Source organism: Nicotiana sylvestris, chromosome 6 (genome assembly GCF_000393655.2).
Source record: "Nicotiana sylvestris chromosome 6, ASM39365v2, whole genome shotgun sequence".
In the NCBI taxonomy this organism is placed as follows: domain Eukaryota; kingdom Viridiplantae; phylum Streptophyta; class Magnoliopsida; order Solanales; family Solanaceae; genus Nicotiana; species Nicotiana sylvestris.
The window spans coordinates 190,834,666-190,857,830 of record NC_091062.1 but is presented as its reverse complement, the minus strand read 5'-3'; the positions used below and the strand labels follow the sequence as shown (position 1 = coordinate 190,857,830).

The window sequence follows — 23,165 nt, the reverse complement described above, 5'->3', positions numbered from 1 at the left end:
TAAAACTTCCAAAGCATTACTTCCCAATGAGTGACAGGTGTCTCCAAGTTGTTGTCTTGCTTGGCTAAATACACTCTCTGATGCAACAGTAGAAATTGGCACATTCAGCACGTCCCGAGCCATAGCGAAAAGAACAGGAAATTGCTTTCCATTCTTATGCCACCATCCCAACGGTGAAAATTCCTTTGTGTGGGGCTCTTTTTGCTTCTGCAAGTAGAATTGAAGTTCATCAATGTTCCTGTTACTGGTTTGAGTGTTAGAAAATGTAGAAAAAATATTAAAACTATCAAGGCCTTCTTCATCATCCACAGTAGCAGAAGTGGTACAGTGCATAGTTGGATTAACATTGCCTACATTAAGAGCATCATCATCAATTACATTTGCATAATAATTATATAATTGTTGTAAATATTCATTTAGCTTGTTCATACAAGTATATAAATTTGGGGTTTCAGTTGGTCCAATATCCATATAAGTATATAAAGCATTCATTAATTGGTGACAATCAGACATCTTAATAGAAGGATTTAAAACATCACCAATTAAGTAAATCGGAAGAATTGGAAAGAAATATTTTTTGAATTTTGCTTGTATTTTTTCAACAACATCCTTATATTTTTCTTTCTTCTTAAACTCAGAGAGTAGAAAAGAAATTTCAGCTATATGTACTAAAGCCATAGTAACAGTAGGGTAATATGCTCCAGAAAACTCAATAGTAGCTGTATAAAATTTATGTAAAAATTTAACAACATCACTAATGACCTCCCAAGTACTAGTTGTTAACATACGGTTTGGATCAGTACAATGCGCATTAGCAACTTCAGTTATTGGGAATCTATATTTGTAGCAACATTTTAAAAATATATATGTATAATTCTAGTAACAATTTTGTCTGGCATGAATCTGGGTTTAAGGTTATACTGGACACACTTATTCTTAAATTTCTTTATTCTAGATTGTCTATTATTTCCTTGAATAACACCAACTGCTCTTCTAACATGAGTAATCTCAGTTGAAAATAAATCAAGGCCACTTTTAACAATTAAATTATAAACATGACATGCACACCTAACATGAAAAATTTCATCAAGAGGTGGTTGCAAATGCAGTTTTAATATTGAAATTGCGGCATTATTGTTAGAAGCATTATCAAAAGACATACACAATAATTTTTGCTTTAGATTATAAAATTCAACAACTTCACAAATGGTACTACTTATAAACGCAACAGTATGACTCTGATCTTCATCATATCTAAAAGCGATAATACGTTTTTGCATACAAGTAGTATCATCTATCCAATGACATGTAATTGTCAAATAATCATTTCCATTAACAACATGGTCAATATCAGAAGTTAGAGAAACTCTACAAGGAAGGTGGCTAAACAAATAATGTATGTATGTTTGATATTGTCCATGAAGTCTAAAGATATCAGCTCTACAAGTACTTCTAGGAATTCCTTTAAATAAATGATTGTAAATCCTTTGAATATACATAATAATATATGATGAAGAAGCAAAAGAAAAAGGTAGGCAACCCAAAGCAATCATTTTTTCTAACTCCTCACGATCCTTTATTTATCATATTTCACTAGACCTCCAGTAGTAGGGTTAATAGTTGTTTGATTTCCATCATCATTAGCGCCCCATTCTATGTGATGCTTAGTTCTCATATGTCTACTAAGCGTCACAGTCCCCCCTAAATTTCCTCCAGTCAAATGTTTAAAATCACATTTACAAATTTTGCATTTAACTCTATCAGTACCTTCTATTATTTCAAAAAAATTCCAAACCTTACTTCTTTTTCTACGATTAGTAGTCGGAGCTACAAGTGGTCTACTACTAGTGCCACGACCACCACCCCTTGTAGCAACTCCAACACTACCAGCTCCAACACTAGTAGGTGTAGCTGGTATCTCATCTTCCATTCCTATTTCATTATCTTCTATTCCAAAATCTTCTTGTAATTGTTCATAATCTATATCTAAATTATCATTAGGCGATGATTCGGAAACATGTGTAAATGATAATGGGTTATTACTATTACTACTAGATGCTGAAGGACTACCTCTTTTTTTATTTCTCCTACCAGTAACTCTTTTACACGCTCTTTTAGCAGCATTAAACATATTGTAAAAATTAAAGTATAAGCTAAAATTAAATATGGAATTAAAATAGTAAATAAGAGAAAGAGTTGGAGGGAGTGCACCGAATTCGACAATAAATTGAGCACTTGATTAGGCAATTCCGATATTACCACGAACAAACGTCAAGCAAGTATTTCAATTTTGAACTTCAATTGTTCAAAGTTCAAACTTCAAATTCCGAATGACAAAACACGATAAATTAAATTCAAGAAAAGAGAGCCAAATAAAATTAGATTGAAGACTTGAAGTCTTGCAAATAGGATAATGAGAGAATGAGAGAAATTGAGATTGAGAAATGAGTATTGAGTGAAGAAATGAAGAAGAGGGGGAGGGGGGTATTTATAGTTTTAGAGAAGGTTAGTTTTGTAAATTGAAAAAGGGTTAAAAATTAAAACAAATAGGCTATTTGTGCAATATTTCCATTGGCCAACGGACCAAAACATGGTTTGACCGTTGCTAACGGTCTGTGGGGCCCACCAGTTCCAATTTTTTTTTAAAAAAAATATAGCCCTTTGAACCGGGCCGGTTAACCCGATAAGAGGTACTATTCACTCTGCCGGGTTCAACCGGTTCCGGTTACCCATTTGGGCCAACTAAACCGAGCCAACCCCCTACCTCGCCTAAGCCCCCTATTATCGGGTCGGGTCGGTTCCGGGTTCTACCGGTCTGGGCCGGTCCGAAACCGGTCCAACCCAGCCCGTTTAACACCTTTAGAGATAACTACGGAGGGTAATGACGAATTTTAGTAGAGTAGCTACCGGGACAACATTTTTCGAGATCTGGAGTTGCCAGTCGAGGTTTCTGGTTCGAGGTTCCGATTTGGCTCGCGTTCCTTGTTCGAATTTGTTGATGTTCTTTTCTTATCTTTCTTTCGAGTTCAATCGCCGAAATTCTGATTAAGTTGTAATCGTTTGGAGATCCGCGTATATAAAGAAAGCTTATCGAGTTTCGTTTGAAAATTTTGAGTTGTATCGTTGTTGTCGAGTGAGATTCTTCAACAATAAAAGTCATGCAGAAGCGAAGGAGAATCATTAATTTGTTTGGCTGAATTGTTCTCACAGGTACCAAATACAATCTAAGCGTGTGAGCTTTCTGTCTAATAAGTAGTATTTTGATGTTTGATACTAATACTCTGCTCCATTCGGAATGAATTTGTTATTCTTTTATTTGATCAAAAGAATCCATGTGAAAAGTTTGATGTCCTCCATTGTCAATTTATCGTGGGATTTGGCAAGTCTATCTTTAAATGCTAGTTATCTCTGTGTCGTTCAACCGAAAAGTGATAAGGATGACACATAGTAGAAGATATCTGACTGTTGTGGACTTAATTCAATCAAGTGCTAGTTCAGTATGTTTAGCAACCTTATTCCTATTATCTTAATTTTGGTTAGAGCCTAGAGGAAACAATAAATTATCGTGGTCATGGGTACGATTTCCGTGGCATGGTCATGACATGTAAATATAAATCCGGGTGTACATTTCATGTGATCCGGTTCTCATTTCCAACAAGGTTAAATAGAACGTGTCGTCAATCACGGGTACATTTTATGTAGCGTGGCTTACGATGTGTTTTAAATAACTTTGAAATTTCCTGAAATATTAAAAGCAGCTAAAAGGTTAAAAGGGGCACGTATGTTTTAAATGTGTAATTAAATCGGATAATTGAGTCAATAATAATAGTTGAGCGACTGTGCTAGAACTACGGAACTGGGAATGCCTAACACATTCTCTCGGATTAACAAAATTCTTTACCCGGATTTCTGTGTTCGCGGACCATAATTAGAGTCAATCTTTCCTCGATTCGGGATTTTAAACCGGTGACTTGGGACACTATAAATCATTCCAAGTGCGACTCTGAATTTTAAATAAATAATCTCATTTCGATTGTCACTTAAATTGGAAAAACTCCCTTATATACCCTTCCGGGTAGTAAAAAGGAGGTGTGACACTCATCACAAGCCAATAGTTATTGGGCTTCACTTATCCACACACACACAATATTTAATATTAGGCCATTTATTTATCCACCACTTGGGCCACTTTACTATCCTTTAAGGCTATAACCAATTAATTTAAGTCCAAATCCCAATAATTTTTACATGGTTACGCCATTTTTAAAAACTATTCTCATAAACGATAGTAATCTTTGGTTATTTCAAAACTGGCATATTTTTTTTTTATACTTTTTTAGCACCTTCACATTAGTAACTCATTAACTAAGGGATCCCTCTACATCAATATACTTTCGCAATTACATTTTCTTTTCCCTCTCTCTTCCATAATTTTTTTCTTCTCTTCCATAAATAACACTTATCCAAATATATCAAAGATTTTAAAAAAAGAATATCTAAAAAATAATCCCTCTTTATGAGGTTGCACAATGAGAATTTTAGTATTTTTTCCTTTAAGTTTTACACTTTTGGCTGTACAATTTTATTTTTATTCAGAATATACCTTTAATATATTTTAAGTATATTATATTTTGATAATTTATAATATAAATATTTCAGCAATATGTTTTATATATATTTTTATATGTATTTTATACCACATATATAAATTATATATATACTCATCATAATATGTAAATAAACAAATTATACCATACATATTCTTTGTAGATGTGTATTATACTTTATAAATACCACTATTATATAATTTATTACATATATCATTTAAATAGAAAACGTATAAGCACCATCAGTCAAAGTTGTAACATATTCTCTTGAAAATATTACCTAGCAAAGAAATAGGAAGCAAACGTTTAGGATTGTTTGTTCCGTGAATCTCGTCAGCTTGATTATTTTAGGAATTGGATCTATTTGGATTTCTTTGAACGTGATTCTCGATCCAGATTTAAAGGTTTTTATTAAGTAATACAATTATTTAGTTTCCATTTATGTTAATTACCTATTCTGCTAGGTTTATGTAAAAGTTTCTTAAATATTGCCTAATTATGTTTCTTTCTTCAAACTCTGAATAGAAATATTAACCGTTAATAGTCAATGGTAGAGCCAATTTTTTTACAAAGGGGATTCGAAATATTAAAAAGTAAATAACGAACAAGCCAAGAGGATTCAACATCTATTATTTATGCATAAAAAATAATTTTGACATACAATGAAATTTTTCGGCGAAAGGGTTTACATGATCCCTTTTCGCCATCCTAGCTCTGCCCGTATTAACCGTAATGGATTAAAATTCGAAAACTTATCTATTTAATTAAATTTGAAGAGTAAAATATTTCATTGGATATTAATATTATTTAGGTTTTTACATACAAATTCACTTTAAGGGAAAATTTCATAAAAGAACAACTGGGCTCCCCACTTTTCAGTGTTATAGCCCATATTTCAATTTACAACCAACTAATCCAAAAATAATAGGCTAAGATTCAACATCCAACTACAATAGGTTCTCAAAATTACTATTTAATTTTTAAAAAAGATTGCACAAGCTTTTAAGTTAATTTTCGAATCAGTAACTGTGACTCAAATATTAGTTCAACAAATCAAATCTATTTGGGTGGTGAAAATTAGATTTTTAACAAGCTTAAATATGTGGGTTTAAATTTCGAATTTGATTTTGTGAGAATTTTGAAGTGGGGGTTATTTAGACTTGTTAGAAATAGTATAAGGAGATTGTATATAAAATTTGAAGTCATTTAATGGAGATTTGGACTAGTTTTGAACAAGAATTGCAACTGAAAATCATGGAAGACGTTCGTCTACAGACATTTGTATAAAGGTGTATAAAAGGTGTTTATACACTCATATACACTATTATACAAGATTATGCATAATTATACAAAAAACTGACTTCGTCTTCTTCATTGCGTCTTTTCTGAAATTTAACTCAAATCTTGCTCAAATCTACTCCAAATCACTTCAAATTTAAACTTTGAACCCCTTTGATATTTTCAATCAATTGGAACAACACCTAATCCAAACAATTAACAAACTCAAAAAATTCTATTTTTTAAAGCAAAGATTTGAATGACCTTCAATGGTGGACTTCTACTCTTTAATTTTTTTACATTGCAACTAGGTGACATAGGGGGAGCAGCAGTAATGGCGGATGGCCCCTTGAAGCATATGTAAAAGATGTAAGAAGAAGAGCGAGTGAAAGCAATGGTTGTGAGAACACAGATTTAACTCCATAGTTTTTAGAAGCAATGGTTGTAAGAACACAAATTTTGAATTTGCAAGAGCTAGTGTTTTCAAAATGTGTACAATATGGGCTAGGTGGGGTAAAACTTAAAAATATGAGTCATTTTTTGTTATGGTGTGAAGTAATGTGTATTTTCTTGTAATTCTTTCATATATAAAAGCCAAGGTACTACAGAAGATCAATTATACAATACAAAAAAATAAAATAAAAAAAATAAAAACTCTCTTAACTATATTCACTATATATATATTTGCTTTTAGGAAAACTGCAATCGAACACTATTGACTACTACAAAGCCATATACCCTAATTTTTTCAATATTTCAATCATGACCACAAAGAGCTTTATAAAAAATAATCAGCACACGTGAAAAATTTCCCAGTTATCTGTTGCTGTTTTCATCCATTGAACACTCAGAAGCAGTATCATCCAACGTTGAGGTTGAAGTTGTGTCGACTGAGCTACTATCACTATCTGAAGATGTACAAGTTTGGTCCTCCATTGGTTGTTTCAAGTGCCAATACATTATACTTGCTGTCAGTGTGAGGATCATCTTCTGATTTACCTGATTAAAACACACCACTATATTATGATTTTGTATAAAACAATTAAGGCTGCGTACGATAAACTTTTGTGGTCCTTCCCTTTCCCGGACCCGCGCTAGCGGGAGCTTAGTGCACCGGGCTGCCCTTTTCTGTATAAAACAGTTAAGGCACTGGCGGAGGCAGAAATTTCATCAGGCAGATTCAGAGAGATGCTCTGTTGTGTTTCGGGGAATCGACAATTTATAGAAATTTTGTTGAGCTCTGTTTGGTAAACTAGCTCTGCCACTGAGTAGAGGACACAACAAATGTAGAGGGAATTGACTTGTTTTATTTACTATTAGAGGCAGCAAATTCACATTATTGCCCGAAACTAAAGATAGGATGCATCAATTAGCCATGCATGTTTAGTAGGGATTAGCCAAATGAAGGATTACCTCAATCAGATCTTCGGGTAACAAAAATATCGAACATCCAAGTTTCCTTGCAATACTGATAATGTAGGTCGCGTTCATCTTCTTCTGCTCCTCTGCATCACCGAAGATTTCGTTTAGCTAAAAAGTCATGTATAGGAGTAATAATCACGACTGAACGGAGAAATGCAAATAAGTCACTCAAAAAAGTACTATAGATGACATAAGGTCAATAAGCTATTTGGCTGAACAAGCATATAAAGCTACTTTAACTACATTGAATGATCTCAATTGGTCAGGATTATCCAGGTTATGGGTGCCTCTATTCCTCTTTCTCAATTTGACAGCCATTTCTTTAGAATGTTTGGATGATTCATAATCTTAACTGGTGCATGTTTCGGCTCTCTAAAATGTGGATATATCATAGGGAAAAAGCATAGAACGATTTCATTGGCAAAAAAGGACATTAGTTAAGACATAGCAAACTGGAACTGTGAGCCCTTTCTATTAAGACCTTGGCACCTCCCTTACCTAGGGAATACTATTAAAGTATCATCTGACTAAGTGATGCTGAAGTTCCTTTTCCATAAGTAAGCTAGAAATGCTTCATAGCTCCCCAAGTGGGTTGTCAATATATAAAGGATAGAAGATATAGTACACGTTCACAACTATCACCATTAACAGAGGCGGATTCAGGATTTAAATCTTATGGGTTCAACTTTTAAAGTTTTTAGCATTGAACCCATTATATTTTTAAAGTTATGGGTTCATATTTACTATTTTTGTAATTTTAATGAATTTTTACACATAAATTTTTACTCCGCACCAAAAATTATAGGTTCAGTTGAACTCGTGATACTATACTACATCCGCCACTGTCACCATAGTCAGTCATTTACTATATTAGAAACCTTCATAAAGTGGTTCTGGAGATTCAATTATAAGAAAATGCGTTAGTGTAGATTGATTTGTGCTACTCCATGATATGAAGTTCAAAATACACTCTCTTTGCAGCAAGCTCAAAAGATTCAGCCGGGCATCACACAAAATTTCCATCCAATAGTATTTTGATGGATTTGCTATTAGTAAAATAAAGAGAACAGAAAAGAAATAGAGAGAAAGAACAATGCCTCGTGTTGATAGTGATACTAACAAGCAACTAAATTAAATTAGAACAACTGAAAGAAGGAGCCTATTTGAAGTCTGAAATAAGTTACCAGTTTCTCCTTTCGTAACAAGACTCCAGTTAACAGCTCGAGGGTGTACAGCACTAAGCAACTCAAGGAAAAAGATGCCATCTGACAAGCTCTTATCCTGTAAATTTAACAGAGTCAGTTCTCTGTCTCACAGTAATGGGAGGTAAAAGAGGTGCATGCTAGCCAACTTGTGCGGCATTACTCAATAAGCACAATAGGATACATGATCCGAACAAGATGCACACGAAGCATCAAATCTACGGGGGAAAACAGGTGTCCAATTGAAATCAGGGATTGTATAGAAGTTAAAAACTTTCTTCGCGAGCCATATCATGTAAGTTTCCACCAGGAAAAAAACTTGACTGTTACATTTAGTCATCTAACTGAAAGTTAATTGGTTAGGGGTTTACATATCATAAGTATACATGTATAGTCTGCTTAAGTAGAACTTGAACTTGAGCTTGATGAGGACACAACACCATTTTCACCCCTTTTAATTACCCAGCACAAAACATTTCAAAGCAAGGTTCAAAACATTGAAAATAGATTCTATATGCGCGCACACACACGAATGCACGCACACACAGACACACACGCGCTCGCAAAGCCCATGCTTTATCAGAATAATCAATGAAGGCCTACTCAACTCTATTGTTCTGAATCTGAAAAGGCTAATCTTTAGAAATTATACCTTAAAACTAGCCATGCGACTCTTGCTTCCTGAATTTCTTACTTTGTTGTTGGACCACTCTAAAATATCTGCATCAGTGATTTCCTTCCCATTGGAATGAAATCTCAAATTCTTCAAGAGCTGAAGCATGTTACATCGCATTAACTGCCACAAGTAAGCTGAAATAGGGAACGGAGAATGTTGGTCCATAACAGTTTGAGTTACCCCCCCCCCCCCCAAACCCCACAAATAACCAAACAAAGCATGTTGATATTACAGAAATGAATAATTTAAGGAGAAAAAAAAAAGAATAACGAACGATATCACTTACCCAATATTAATTTCTTATTTCCTTGTACAATGTCATTTCCAGCAATATTTACAAGAGAAAACTTCAGTTGTTTCCCAATCTTCACAACTTGGTTGCAATTCTCTACTTTTCTGAAGGGCATCTTAATTGGAGGCTTAGTAGCAATTTTCCAATTAACAATTCCAGGAGAGACCTTGTCAAGTGTCTCTAAAAGCAACCATCTGGAAAGACACGAACATTCATTAGATTGAAATAAATGCACTTGCGTACGCGACCACATACACACACACTCATAGAAGTCGTCTTCATATTCTTTACACTTTCAAAAACCTGATAGAGTTATAATTTTCCGTATGTCGTTGCATGAGCAAATTAGATCACAGCAGAGTTCAAATTCTTTATCTTTTAAACTTAGTCAGGAAATTTCGTAGGAACATAAAATAAGCCCCACCACGATAACGAGAGTTTGCGATACTAGAGTACCATGGGTACTCACCCGTTTCTGAGATCTTCAAAAACATTATCTATGTAAGCTGAATTTCCAAGACTATTGATCCAAAAGCGGAAAGCTCTCTCTTCCCTGGACATTTGAGCTTCATCCGGTGAAATCTCCAGAAAGGATATTTGCTTAGTTTGAGTTGATAGCCCATTCCTATGGATAAGAGGTTTATGGTTAATTCAAGATAGAAACAAACAATCAAACAACTAAATTTTACAGTTAAATATAGCACAAATTTCTCCATACATGCTATGAAGTAATAATCTCTCAAGCTTGACTAGCTGAATTGGCTAATCATACAAGTAGTTTGGTCAGTTTATCAAAATATTGAGGTGCCAAAAGGAGCTACTACTCTAAGTCACTCTGCTAGCATTTGACAGTGTTTTTAAAAGAACAAGGGATAAAATGCAAATTAACATGGTCCATTGGTTGCATATATTCTGTCTATATTGCTAATGACAATTAAATATACCAAAACCTTGGTCTGCAACAATTAAAATTCTTTAAGAACACAAAAGGATTAACCAGCAACAGCTGTCTTCTTCTCATAGATGTGTTATAAACAAAAGAAAACTTCAACGGAAATAGGCTGCAAGTTAATAAGTTGAACTTATGAAAGAAACACTTGATTCTTACCTATGCTGAAAGATATGTGCCACAAATGCAAGGTTAAGATTTGGTGAACCTTCCACAATATCTTTTGCTGTTAAGTATCTTTTGCAACCCATCCTGTCCGCATGTTCCAAAACCAACTTCGCTCTTGCTAAATGGTCTTTCGTAGTGAGTGTGGCAGGATTAGTGTGCTCTGGGGCAAGAACATTTAAGAGGTGACCATAAGCTTCTCCGTCCTACAAAAGCAAATGGATGACTAAGAATTATCATTATACACTCAAAATTGATAAAGAAATTACATGAAAGGGATGAAGAGGAAAGCTCTTTTGCTTTATTTCTGGGGTAGAAGGACAACAAATCACTCATTCTATAAAACTAAAAAGCTTATTTAAGAACCCTCAACGTACAGATATCTTTAAATTATGTGAACTGGCTGATCCTTAGTTTCAATGGAAAACTTATTTAGAATTTCTGGCATTGGAAATAAAATTACAAGCACCACAGACTCGTTCTCTCTGAAGGGAAAAGATTATCTTTTAAAGACCAAGGAAAATGTTGCAAATATTCAAATTTGCATGATGATGCAAATTCCAACTCATTTTTAATTACCTTTATGTCGGATGAGAAGTTTGTCACAATTTTCTCGTATTTAGCTTTCTTCAATTGAAAATTCATCCATCTAAGCAAGATTTTTTCTGGAGGTAGACTCATCAGCTCCTCTATGTCCTGACATCACAGATTTGAGATAATCAAGTATATAATACTAGTTTTGCCAAAGCTGCCAATTAATGAGGCATTGATGAGTGTGTTTACCTTGCTATCATCAACTAACTCCATCAACTGAGGTGTTTTCTTTAAGTTGAGATCTGCCAATAGTTGAATCTGAAATAACATCAAAGAAAATCAATATCCTCAAATCTTTTTGGTTATGATTTTAAGTCTTACGAGCTAAAATATATGCCAGTGACTTTTAAGATCTTAATGTTGATTCCTTCATCTTGTAAGGTAATCTATTCGTATTAAAATAACCTCATTATTCAAGGTTTTAAAATCTGCTAAAATTTTCAGTAAGGACACATATAGAACTCTTACCTTAATAATCTGAGATATCACTCCAAGAACAAGATGCCTCTGGAAACCGACAGAAAAGACTTAAGTATTAGACCAGTATGTAACACTGCAGAAACTGAACTTACAAAAGATGCCAGCCATAAGACCACACAAACCAGTAAGTAACACTGCAAAAACTGAAGTTCAACAAAAAATGCCAGCCGTAAAATCAAACAGAAAAAAGTTTCACGCTGATATAATTAAACTAATGAATATGTCTTGAGGAATACCGAGAACATGAAACACATTTTTGATTTAACAATTAGACCATGATATTGCATAAAAGGAGCATAGGAAGGATGACTAAAATTAACATAATCCAGCCATTTGACAAAAGAACAAGATAATGTTGTGACTTGAGGCAGCAGGAATAAAGACAAATGATTAAATCATAACACTGAACACGCAAGAAGAGATTTGACGTCATCCCTCAGCCGTAAGTTTCAGGGTTACATTCATATTCAAATGAAAGAAGGCAAGCTAGCTGATATTACATGGTTGCTGCTCAAAGCCAAGGGAAATAATGCTATTGACAGAGCCATTAGACTGTTACATGATTTTACGAGAAAGACATGCCAGAAACAAAGTTTACAAACCTACGAATGAAGGGATCCGTATGGTAACTCAACAGAGAACAGAGCCAAAAACTAAAGATGTTGCGGAATAATGTCCTAAATTTATATGACAAATCCATTTGGAGGTCAGATTGCTAATGTGAAAGTGATACATACCCTTCCTTCAATAAAGTCTTGAGTGCCTATATTGACTAGAGTACATCCAATTGCCTTAGCAGAATTGAGGCACAAGGTATGATTTTCATTCCTTTCCCAAGGATTCAGCATCCTCTTCATATTTATTGCCCGTTCATCAATTGTTCCAGGTACTGCGACATTGATAAGCTTGCTGAAGAACAATATTTATTAACAATCTAGTCCAAGAAGTTTTACATATTTGAGGCATAGTATTAAATTATTAATATACAAAGAGAAAGATTTGATGCTCACCAAATAAGAACTCCATCCTTTGCAATCTCAAAGAGATCATTACTTGACGGATCAACAGGAAGGTATTTCTTCAAAAACTCATCATCAGCGAGATAGCTGTTAATATGTGCAACATATGATGCCTTCTCAGATTCACTGATGGTGTGGAGCAATGTAGAAGTTGCTGACTTGACAAAAGCTGATGAACTCTTTGCAGTACTTCCCATCCTTGCAGCAGCATGTGCTTGGATTTTCAAATAAACCTGTCACGAGTTCAACAATTCTTGCATTCTTACATAAATCCACCAACAAATTCTTGATGAGTTTGTCATCACAATTTACAAAGTTTAGAGACATAGTGAAACTACTGAAACCAAAGGCTTGTAGTAGTTACTAAGAAGCAAACCTAAAATGTACTACTATTGTTATTTATTATGCTAAGTATAGATCTGGTTAAGCTTGTTATTCACTTATGTTTCCTTCTTCCTCTTCCTAGCTGTTAATACAAATTTCATAGTGGGAAAATTCTCTCCGCTTTCGCCCCAACACGTAAGCTTTGTTGAACATCGTTAAATCCTTGTGTTACTTCTTTTCTCAATTTGATTTGTGTATGATTCTGCGATAGTAAATCACTGGTAGTTCAACATCTTTCAAATCAAGTTTAAACTCAATTCAGCTTTTGTTCCTGACTGTAACAACAGTTTCTAAAAAGGACAAGGGCTCTGCAATCTTCTTCAAATTTGAAAATGCAGGGTATCGACATGAATCCAATGCGTCTAATAACATTTCACTGATTGCGATCGCGTGTTACCTGAAGAAATAGCTCGAAATCAACGTCTTCATCCAAGTTTTTATAGGAATCTCTCAGAAACGTCTCTCTTTCTTGCTCTGCAAGATTCTCATCCACGTGTTTTAATCTCGCCATTTTGGAAGGTAAGTCTGCAAGCTTCAGACCTCCGTTTTCTCTCTTCATTGCATTGAACTGCAAAGAACAAAAATCCTTAAAATGAACTGATCCTGATCAATCGATCAATAGATAAAATAAATCAATTCCGCGTCGATCCAAAATTAGTTCATCAATACATACGTGAATTAACCAATTACTACATAAATCACTGCATAAGCAGAGTAATTAATCAATTATAGAGATTGAACATTGAAAAACTTACGTGAGATTTTAAACGCCGAAGTTCAACCTGAGTGAACTGATTCTGAAGCCAAGGATCAGATACGAAAACACCTACATATCCAGCCATTGCTTGATCCGCTGTTGATCAAAAGTTCCGATTTTATACCGAAACGAAGAAGAGAAAATTGAAGAATTGGTTTGAATATCTCCAGATGTTTCTCTCACTAAGTTGAGTGAGAGAAGCATGTGATTTGAGAGGGAGAAGGCTGCCTAATAGTACAGTAGACTGGGGACACAGAGGAGCTGTCAGTGTTCAAAGCTGTTCTGAGTAAAATTCAAATTATGACGGTATTGTCCCTTTTTGTTAACCGCTAATCCTTATATTAGCATAAGCTTTTTAATTAAATTAACATTTTTGATTTAGTAATGATAGATTAGAGAGCTGTAAACACTGTGCATCAAACAAATTGATGATCGCTTAACTTTGATTTTCTTATACTAAAATCTGTGAACGATATTTTATAACGAAAAAATACTCATATTTGTCTACGTATCATATAGAGACCAGTCATTAAACAATTATTTCGTACTAATAAGAAGTCACTCAACCTGAAAATATCTCGTTTTATTTCTGCCTATTAGCTTTTTGTGATACACTATCAAAATTGAATGATTTTTTTGTTACAAAAAATAATTTCGTGATGCTTAATTAAAGTTGAGTAACTTTTCGTTGCAAAAATAATTCAGTAACTTTTGTGTAATAAAGTAAAAGTTGAGCGATCACCCTAATTACCTCGTCTATTTTTAGATTCATCCCAATATATGTTTATAAGAGTTTGACAATTACATGTATAATTTTTAAAAATTCACACGAAATATTAATCCGTTTCATATATACTTGCTAGACAGAAATAAATTACTTAATTAGGCCAACAAAACATTCATGTAGCCTAGTTAACTACTCCATTACATTAAAAGAAAAGTATAATTGTTGCTTTATACTATGTTTTTTTTTTTAGAAAAAAAAAAGTTGAAAACATTGTTTGTTTATGAAATATGATCAAATTTTAAAGAAAAAAAAAAGATAATTTTTTTTTCAAGTTCCCAAAATCTGGTTTAAGGTAGTTTTTGGGTGAAATTTTTTCTTCCACTGACAAAACTTTAACTTTTTTTCAAATAAAATATATATACAAACATAATTTCAACTTTCAAAAATTATTTTTAAAAAATTAATTTTTCAAGTTTCAACCAAATCTATGTTGAAACGTGTTTCACCTTGCTTCACTTTGATAATTAGATATGTCTTGCTTGCTGTGAAAATCAAGGGTGGTAGAAATTCGAATAAGAATATAATATAAACAAGGACTGGTCCTACTTATACCTACTTCATATTTTCTTCGGGGTTACATCTCTTTATAATCAACTACTTATGAGATTTCAATACGAAATTCAGATTTCGGAAAAGGGTCAAAACTGCCCCTAACCTATTTGTTTAAGTTTAAAAATACTCTCCGTTCACCTATTTTATAAAAATTGTCTTTACCGTTGTCACACCTCCTTTTTACATACCCGCGAGGGCGCAAGTGAGTTTTTTCCAATCAAAGGACAATCGAAACGGGATTGATTTATTTATTTCACAGTCGCCACTTGGGAGATTTAGGGTGTCCCAAGTCACCAATTTTAATCCCGAATCGAGGAAAGAATGACTCCATATTACAGTCTGCGTACCAGAAATCTGGATAAGGAATCCTGTTAACCCGGGAGAAGGTGTTAGGCATTCCCGAGTTCCGTGGTTCTAGCACGGTCGCTCAACTGTTATATTCGGCTTGATTATCTGATTTTATACAAATATGAACTTATGTGTAAATTTCAACTTTTTACCGCTTTCATAACCATTATTATTATTTTTACAAGGAATTGCAATGTCGTGAAAACATACCTCGAATCACGTTACATCAATGTACACGTGATTGTTGACATATCTCGACTCGGTTGAGATTTGGATTTGGGTCACATAAATGTGCACCCGAGTTAAGGAAGATAAATTATTAAAGGCGCGCTTAAAGCAACTAGCGTATTGTTATTTTGGGGAAAGCCATGAAATTCGCTAAACGGCATGTCCCGAATTCTAAGTATTTTTATATATATATACATTTAGAGGGCCCCGCACTTTGTACATTTTTGTTAGTCGAGGCTCATCTCATTCCTTATGAAAAGAATTTGCAACATCATGGAAATGCATCTCAGACCACGCCACAATCAATGTACCCGTGGTTAGAGACACATTTCGATTCCGTTGAGATTTGGATTTGGGTCACATAAATGTGCACCCGAGTTTAAGGAGATAACATTATTAAGTACGCGCTTAAAGAGACTATCGCGTTATTATTCTGGGAGGGCCGTGAGATTTGCTAAACGACCCGTCCTGGAAACTGAATGCTTCGATAATATACATTTAACGAGGGCCCCGCAGCTTGTGCGTTTTTATTTGTCGAGGCTCATCTCGTCTTTATTTTAAAAGGATATCCTATAGCAACTACGTTTCTTGTCGCATTTTTGTCTCTACTAATTGAAAACAGAAATAGTCCTAGTCAATTACATGCTCGCAAGTTATTTATAACAGAATTCCGAATGCTTACGCAAAATCAGAAGCGCGGCTACGTGCACAGTCAGCCGAGCAAATAATCACGGGCCCAAATCCAGCCCATGCGTGATGGGCCAGACCTGGGCCATGGTTTGTTCGATGCGGGCCTGCTTGGTCTGTTTCGACCTGGGCTCGACCTTCGTGAGGTTGAGATTGCAAGCTATGTGTTCTTTGTCTTAAAACGTGGTTTACCAGTTATATGAAACAGTTTATCGGAAAGGAAAGAACTTAACTAGTAGAGTACGATTTTCATGCTTGGCCTACATTAAAGGACATACTACAAAGTTAAACTAAGTATAAGATACAACTTATTACATTGGGGATATTTTCACCTATCAACATAAGTATATAAACTATCATTCAGCTAATCTACATTGATATACGCTGGGCATACAGGCTACTTCTATTGTCAACACAGGAATGAAAATTATTATACAGTACATGATATCTAATGTAGCAATCTATGTATGAAAATCGACTTCAAGTCTTTTCTTTCTGTATTCATGCTCAACTTTCCAATTACATTTGATAGTGTATTGGTTGTGTACCTGGTATAGAGGACAAAAGAAGAAAGGAATGATCAGTTGGGCAGTATGCAACAAACACAGCAGCAGCAAATACACAGCAACAACACAGCAACAAACCAACAACCACAAGTGTTTTCCACAGTCCACAGACACCTAGCAACAGTTTCCAGACCAAAGAAAACCAACAGATGGTCGAGCACCAAACAAATGATCCCAGAAAAGAGTAGTGAAACGAATAAAAATAACAGAGTATTCAATGCAGCAACACCAGCAGTTCAACAATCACAAGCAGCTCAATCAGGGCAAACAACAGAACTTGGCCAAGACAGCTTGACCAATACGAACTCTTATGTAGCTTTCAGACAGTGTTTGGTTACAGTACTTACTAGAAATTTCCTTATGTTTTCAGTTTTCTTTAAACTCACCAGACCCCTCTCAAGACTAAAATTTCCAGCCCTTTCTTAGCTAAAAATAACTCTATTTATAAGCCAATGTAGGTCAGTCATCCTGCCCGGATCTTCCCCAGGTTGTAACCTGCCCATACCCCTTAACTCCCCATGCCTAAGTGCACTTTCTTGAAGTGAATGGCATCTGCTCCCCATGCCTGTCCTATTGCTCTAATCAAAAGTTATGGGTGCAATAAAGTATTCATTTGAACCCATGCTCTTATGTTTTGTTCCCCATTGTTATTAGGTTAATAGTATTTTAATTACCACTTGACATATTCTTAAGTTAAACCCCTAATCAGACTTTGTCTTATGCCAAAACTACCCTTAACCTTGCATGTTACTGTATTACCATAACTCTTAATAATTAGTATATAAACCTCTCTGATTTCAGCTAACTACTGACTACTTAACTTAAACTCAATGCTGCCTTCAGGTGAATCTGTTAGCTTTCCACAGTTAACAATCAATTTTTCAGCCTAAATTCAAGCCAATGATTCCAATTTAATCAAACAGGGGTGCCAATTAAAGGGTACAATTTGGTCATGCCGATACAAGTAACACCAACAAGAAACAGGCATAGTAATCAATACTGAATTCAACTCCTGATTTTCTAATCTTTCAAGTGAATTTAGTTGACGACGCTTATTTAAACGACTACGCGAACTATAATATACAACAAACAACCAACAAAATCAACAAACAAATCAATTTTAAACTCAAAATGTACACACATGGATAGACGAGTCAGAAACCAAAACAAACCAGAACATGTACGACAGATAGAGTTTAGGATGACAAAAGAAAAAAGGGAAAATACCTCCGGGACCTGAAACTAAGACTGACTCAAGCTCGAACTCGGGCCAGGTGATTTTGGGGTCTAATGGACTTTAACCGAAGCGTTCTCAACTGAGAACACTTCGGTAAAAGTCTGCTAGGCCCTGATCCTGCCACTGATTCGAACAAAACCCATAGATCTGAATCCTAGGGCTCTTGAGGTTCGATTTGGGAACCGTTCAATTCCAGTCAGATTCGAACGGAACCAAAGCCATTCAGGGGGTGAGGGAGATCAGGAGGGGCTGTGGTGTGAGTTTGGGGTCAATCGGTGCAGATCTGGTTTTTGCTCGAATCTTCGTTTGGAAGATTCGAGAAGCTACGGGTTGATTCGAGGTGAAAGGTTAACGGATTCATGTTCAGGATGGTTGGGTGCATCGGGGATGTTATTTTGGTGGTCATCGGAACTGTGGTTACCGGGCTCACGGGGGAAAACCTAGGCTGCTAGGGTTTGAGAGGAAAGGGGTCCTGGGGAAGATGGTGAACAGTGGCTGAAGGGGGGTGTGGCTTGGGGCGTGGGGGTAAGGGGTTAGGTTTATATATGTATTGAGGGTTTAGATCCTGGCCGTTGGATCAAGTGAGATCAAGGGCCAGGATCTACTCATTGAAGAGAGACGACGTCGTTCGGGGGCTGATAGTGGGTTAAGACCGGGTAGGGGATTGGACCGGGTCGTGTTAACGGGTTTAAAGGAGGGCTTGGATCCGTTGGATAAATGGGGTTGGACGGCTAAGATCAACTTGCCTGAAACGGCGTCGTTGAGGTGAGATAAACAGCCTGATCAGGACCGTTCGTTTGAATCAGATCAACGGCTTCAATAGGGACGCTGATACGGCGTCGTTTGAGTCCGTGCTTGGGCAGGCTCGACTTGGACTGGATCAGTGCTTTGGTTTTGGGCCTCATTTTGGGGCCCAATCAGATTTTCCCCACCTTTTCCCTTCTTTTTTTTGATTAACAAAAAATTGAAAAAAACTTCCTAAATAAATTGTAAAAATTAAAAATTAAATTAAAACACAATTACACACATATTAGTTAACACCTATAACAACTAACACACATTTTAACATTAAATACAAATCACTCAATGACAAGACATATTTTTTTGATTTTCTTTTCCTTTTGGAGTAACTTTCGCGAAGCAAAAATCACGTGCTTACAGCTGCCCCTCTTTGCCCGAAGACACGAAGGGTTTTCGCGCAAAGATAAAGCGAGCGATTTTTGCCCGTCCGAATACTCCGTGTGAAGCATTTTTTGAAAAAGATTTGACCGAACCTTTGCTTCAGAGGTTTCCTACATATCCTGGGCTGAACAGGAATCAGGTCAATGTAGTTCGGGAAATTTTGGTAGCTGGGACTACCGTGTGACTGTAGTGCTTGCTGTTGTTGTGCGCTGTTGCATGCTGCTGTAGGATGCTACCGCTCACATGATCTCCTTGTTACATTGTTCTTGAAAGGAAAAACAAGAAGCTAAGTTAGAGTATGAGATCTCATCTATCTTCAACTTGTTCTTGTTGCCTTGCTTTCTTGTCGGCTAACGCTTTCCTCTGATGCCTTTATTTTGCGAACTTGGGAGATGATGCTGGTCCTTCGCCTTTTCTGAATGTCAGTTTTCATCACTTTGCTTGATCTGCTGGGAACATGGCCCTCTTCTTTAAACCTTCCAATGGTTTCTTCAGTGGTATCACAGTTTGTTATGTTGGGCGTTCTATAAACGTTCCCAAACTGCTTCTTTTGAGACGCGTTCCTTCTTCCTTTTGAATCGCACTTTGCTTTTGCAGCCTTCTGCTTCTTGGCGCTGGGGATTTTGTTGTTTCCTGCTTGGGGATCTCTTTTGTACCCGTACGCCTTCAGGTGGGGTTACTGATTCCAAAATCTAGAGCTGAACTTAAAAGCATTCCCGCATTATACTGGTGGGCGACCTAGAACTTAAAATGTATTCCCGCATTATACTGGTGGGCGACCTAGAACTTAAAATGTATTCCCGCATTATACTGGTGGGCGACCTAGAACTTAAAATGTATTCCCGCATTATACTGGTGGGCGACCTAGAACTTAAATGTATTCCCGCATTATACTGGTGGGCGACCTAGAACTTAAATGTATTCCCGCATTATACTGGTGGGCGACCTAGAACTTAAATGTATTCCCGCATTATACTGGTGGGCGACCTAGAACTTAAATGTATTCCCGCATTATACTGGTGGGCGACCTAGAACTTAAATGTATTCCCGCATTATACTGGTGGGCGACCTAGAACTTAAATGTATTCCCGCATTATACTGGTGGGCGACCTAGAACTTAAATGTATTCCCGCATTATACTGGTGGGCGACCTAGAACTTAAAATGTATTCCCGCATTATACTGGTGGGCGACCTAGAACTTAAATGTATTCCCGCATTATACTGGTGGGCGACCTAGAACTTAAACGTATTCCCGCATTATACTGGTGGGCGACCTAGAACTTAAATGTATTCCCGCATTATACTGGTGGGCGACCTAGAACTTAAAATGTATTCCCGCATTATACTGGTGGGCGACCTAGAACTTAAATGTATTCCCGCATTATACTGGTGGGCGACCTAGAACTTAAATGTATTCCCGCATTATAATGGTGGGCGACCTAGAACTTAAATGTATTCCCGCATTATACTGGTGGGCGACCTAGAACTTAAAATGTATTCCCGCATTATACTGGTGAGCGACCTAGAACTTAAATGTATTCCCGCATTATACTGGTGGGCGACCTAGAACTTAAATGTATTCCCGCATTATACTGGTGGGCGACCTAGAACTTAAATGTATTCCCGCATTATACTGGTGGGCGACCTAGAACTTAAATGTATTCCCGCATTATACTGGTGGGCGACCTAGAACTTAAAATGTATTCCCGCATTATACTGGTGGGCGACCTAGAACTTAAATGTATTCCCGCATTATACTGGTGGGCGACCTAGAACTTAAATGTATTCCCGCATTATACTGGTGGGCGACCTAGAACTTAAATGTATTCCCGCATTATACTGGTGGGCGACCTAGAACTTAAATGTATTCCCGCATTATACTGGTGGGCGACCTAGAACTTAAATGTATTCCCGCATTATACTGGTGGGCGACCTAAAACTTAAATGTATTCCCGCATTATACTGGTGGGCGACCTAGAACTTAAATGTATTCCCGCATTATACTGGTGGGCGACCTAGAACTTAAACGTATTCCTGCATTATACTGGTGGGCGACCTAGAACTTAAATGTATTCCCGCATTATACTGGTGGGCGACCTAGAACTTAAAATGTATTCCCGCATTATACTGGTAGGCGACCTAGAACTATTCCCGCATTATACTGGTGGGCGACCTAGAACTTAAAATGTATTCCCGCATTATACTGGTAGGCGACCTAGAACTTAAATGTATTCCCGCATTATACTGGTGGGCGACCTAGAACTTAAATGTATTCCCGCATTATACTGGTGGGCGACCTAGAACTTAAATGTATTCCCGCATTATACTGGTGGGCGACCTAGAACTTAAATGTATTTGAAATTGTTTCCCCGTTCTTCCGAGAAAATTTTTTACAATCGGTAGAAAATTTTCTGCCCCCTTTTCTTGCTCTATGTCCCCATAATTGGTTAGTGGACAAAATTGCCTGCTGGGGGTCTCTAGCCTGCTGGGGCTGGTTTTCAATTTGTTCCCTTTTCTGCTTTCTCTTTAAGCACATGCTGTGGGAATCTGCTTTTACTCCCGAAACCATTCCCTTTGGAGCTTACTTCCTCCAAAACTGCGAGGCACGATTATTGCGTTGCCTAGGGCCGGCTTTTAAGACTGTTTGTGTTATCCTGCATTTGGATGAATTCCCCTTCGGTCTCTGGTAGTAAGCTTTGAAAAATCCTTTTCAAGACAAATTTTTAGGAAGAGAAATAAAAGATAGAAAAGGAGAAAATCTTTCTGAACCAATATTTGGTGGGAGAAGAAACTCAGAAGAACTTATCTGGAGGACATGACTGGTCCCCGTGATCATGACGTGCACCATAGATTCCCGACCCAGTCTATTTGTATCAATCGATTTGCCCGATGGTCTGACTTGCTGGGGATGATAAATGACTGTCCATTTCATTGTGAATGTGGTCGCTTTTTGTTGATCTGTCTTGTCGCCTCATAGTGCCCTTCGAGGGGTTTTCACCAATGAGACTCTCTCTTTCTCTCAGCTCCCGGCGCCTTATGGTGCCTATGAAGGTTTTCACCAATAAGACTCTCATTTTACATTTTTCATCTTACGTCGCCTTTCGGTGCCTGTGAAGGTTTTCACCGATAAGACTCTCTCATTTCATATCTCTCATCTTACATCGCCTTTCGATGCCTGTGAAGGTTTTCACCGATAAGACTCTCTCATTTTATATCTCTCATCTTACATCGCCTTTCGATGCCTGTGAAGGTTTTCACCGATAAGACTCTCTCATTTTATTTCTTTTGAGGAATCGGGGTGTTGTCGATACGACCCTCTCTTCTGGAGATTCCTTTGACCATCAATTCATTCCCAGTCTTACGGTCCTCTTCTTTGCTGGGGCTCGGTGTATTATTCTCGGCCTTATTTGCCTGACTTGGCATCTCTTGGATATTGATCGGGAGGTCTTTTGGACGTCGATGTTGGTTTTGGTGTGGGGCTAAAGAAAGGCTATCAAAAATGAAAAAATAGTTTTGACGGGTGATCTGCTACAACTTTTGGAATCAAACCTTTGTTGGAACTTAAAACATAACCTCTGCCCCAGTTATTCTTGCTTGGGGAATTTATTTTTTACACTTACGTTGCGCTATGTGCGTTACGCGCACTGTGCCTATTATGCACACTATGTACATTATGCATCCTATATTCACTATGATGCATACTATGACCGAGCCGTGAGGCGCCTACGTATCCTCTTTGAGGAATCAGGTCG

General features: G+C 36.6%; 1 protein-coding gene across 1 annotated transcript; it reads right to left on the bottom strand.

The window, feature by feature from the left end:
- Positions 1–6,524: 6,524 nt before the first annotated feature.
- LOC104232450 (fimbrin-2) lies at positions 6,525–14,029 on the bottom strand. Its single transcript, XM_009785692.2, has 14 exons — positions 13,824–14,029; positions 13,466–13,636; positions 12,676–12,917; positions 12,403–12,574; positions 11,654–11,692; positions 11,375–11,443; positions 11,171–11,287; positions 10,586–10,797; positions 9,947–10,102; positions 9,472–9,671; positions 9,162–9,319; positions 8,492–8,588; positions 7,299–7,390; positions 6,525–6,884 (listed from the first exon to the last, which is right to left on the bottom strand). The coding sequence occupies exons 1-14, from the start codon at positions 13,908–13,910 to the stop codon at positions 6,702–6,704; spliced, it is 1,995 nt and encodes a 664-aa protein (XP_009783994.1). The 5' UTR covers positions 13,911–14,029; the 3' UTR covers positions 6,525–6,701.
- Between the last annotated feature and the right edge of the window lie 9,136 nt (positions 14,030–23,165).

Excerpts from the sequence above, each read along its gene's own strand:
- LOC104232450 (XM_009785692.2), bottom strand. The coding sequence starts at position 13,910 with ATGGCTGGATATGTAGGTGTTTTCGTATCTGATCCTTGGCTTCAGAAT. Across the intron at positions 11,693-12,402 it reads AAGACTTTATTGAAGGAAGG|AGGCATCTTGTTCTTGGAGT; the intron begins GTATGTATCACT and ends GTCGGTTTCCAG. Across the intron at positions 9,320-9,471 it reads AAATAAGAAATTAATATTGG|CTTACTTGTGGCAGTTAATG; the intron begins GTAAGTGATATC and ends TCCCTATTTCAG.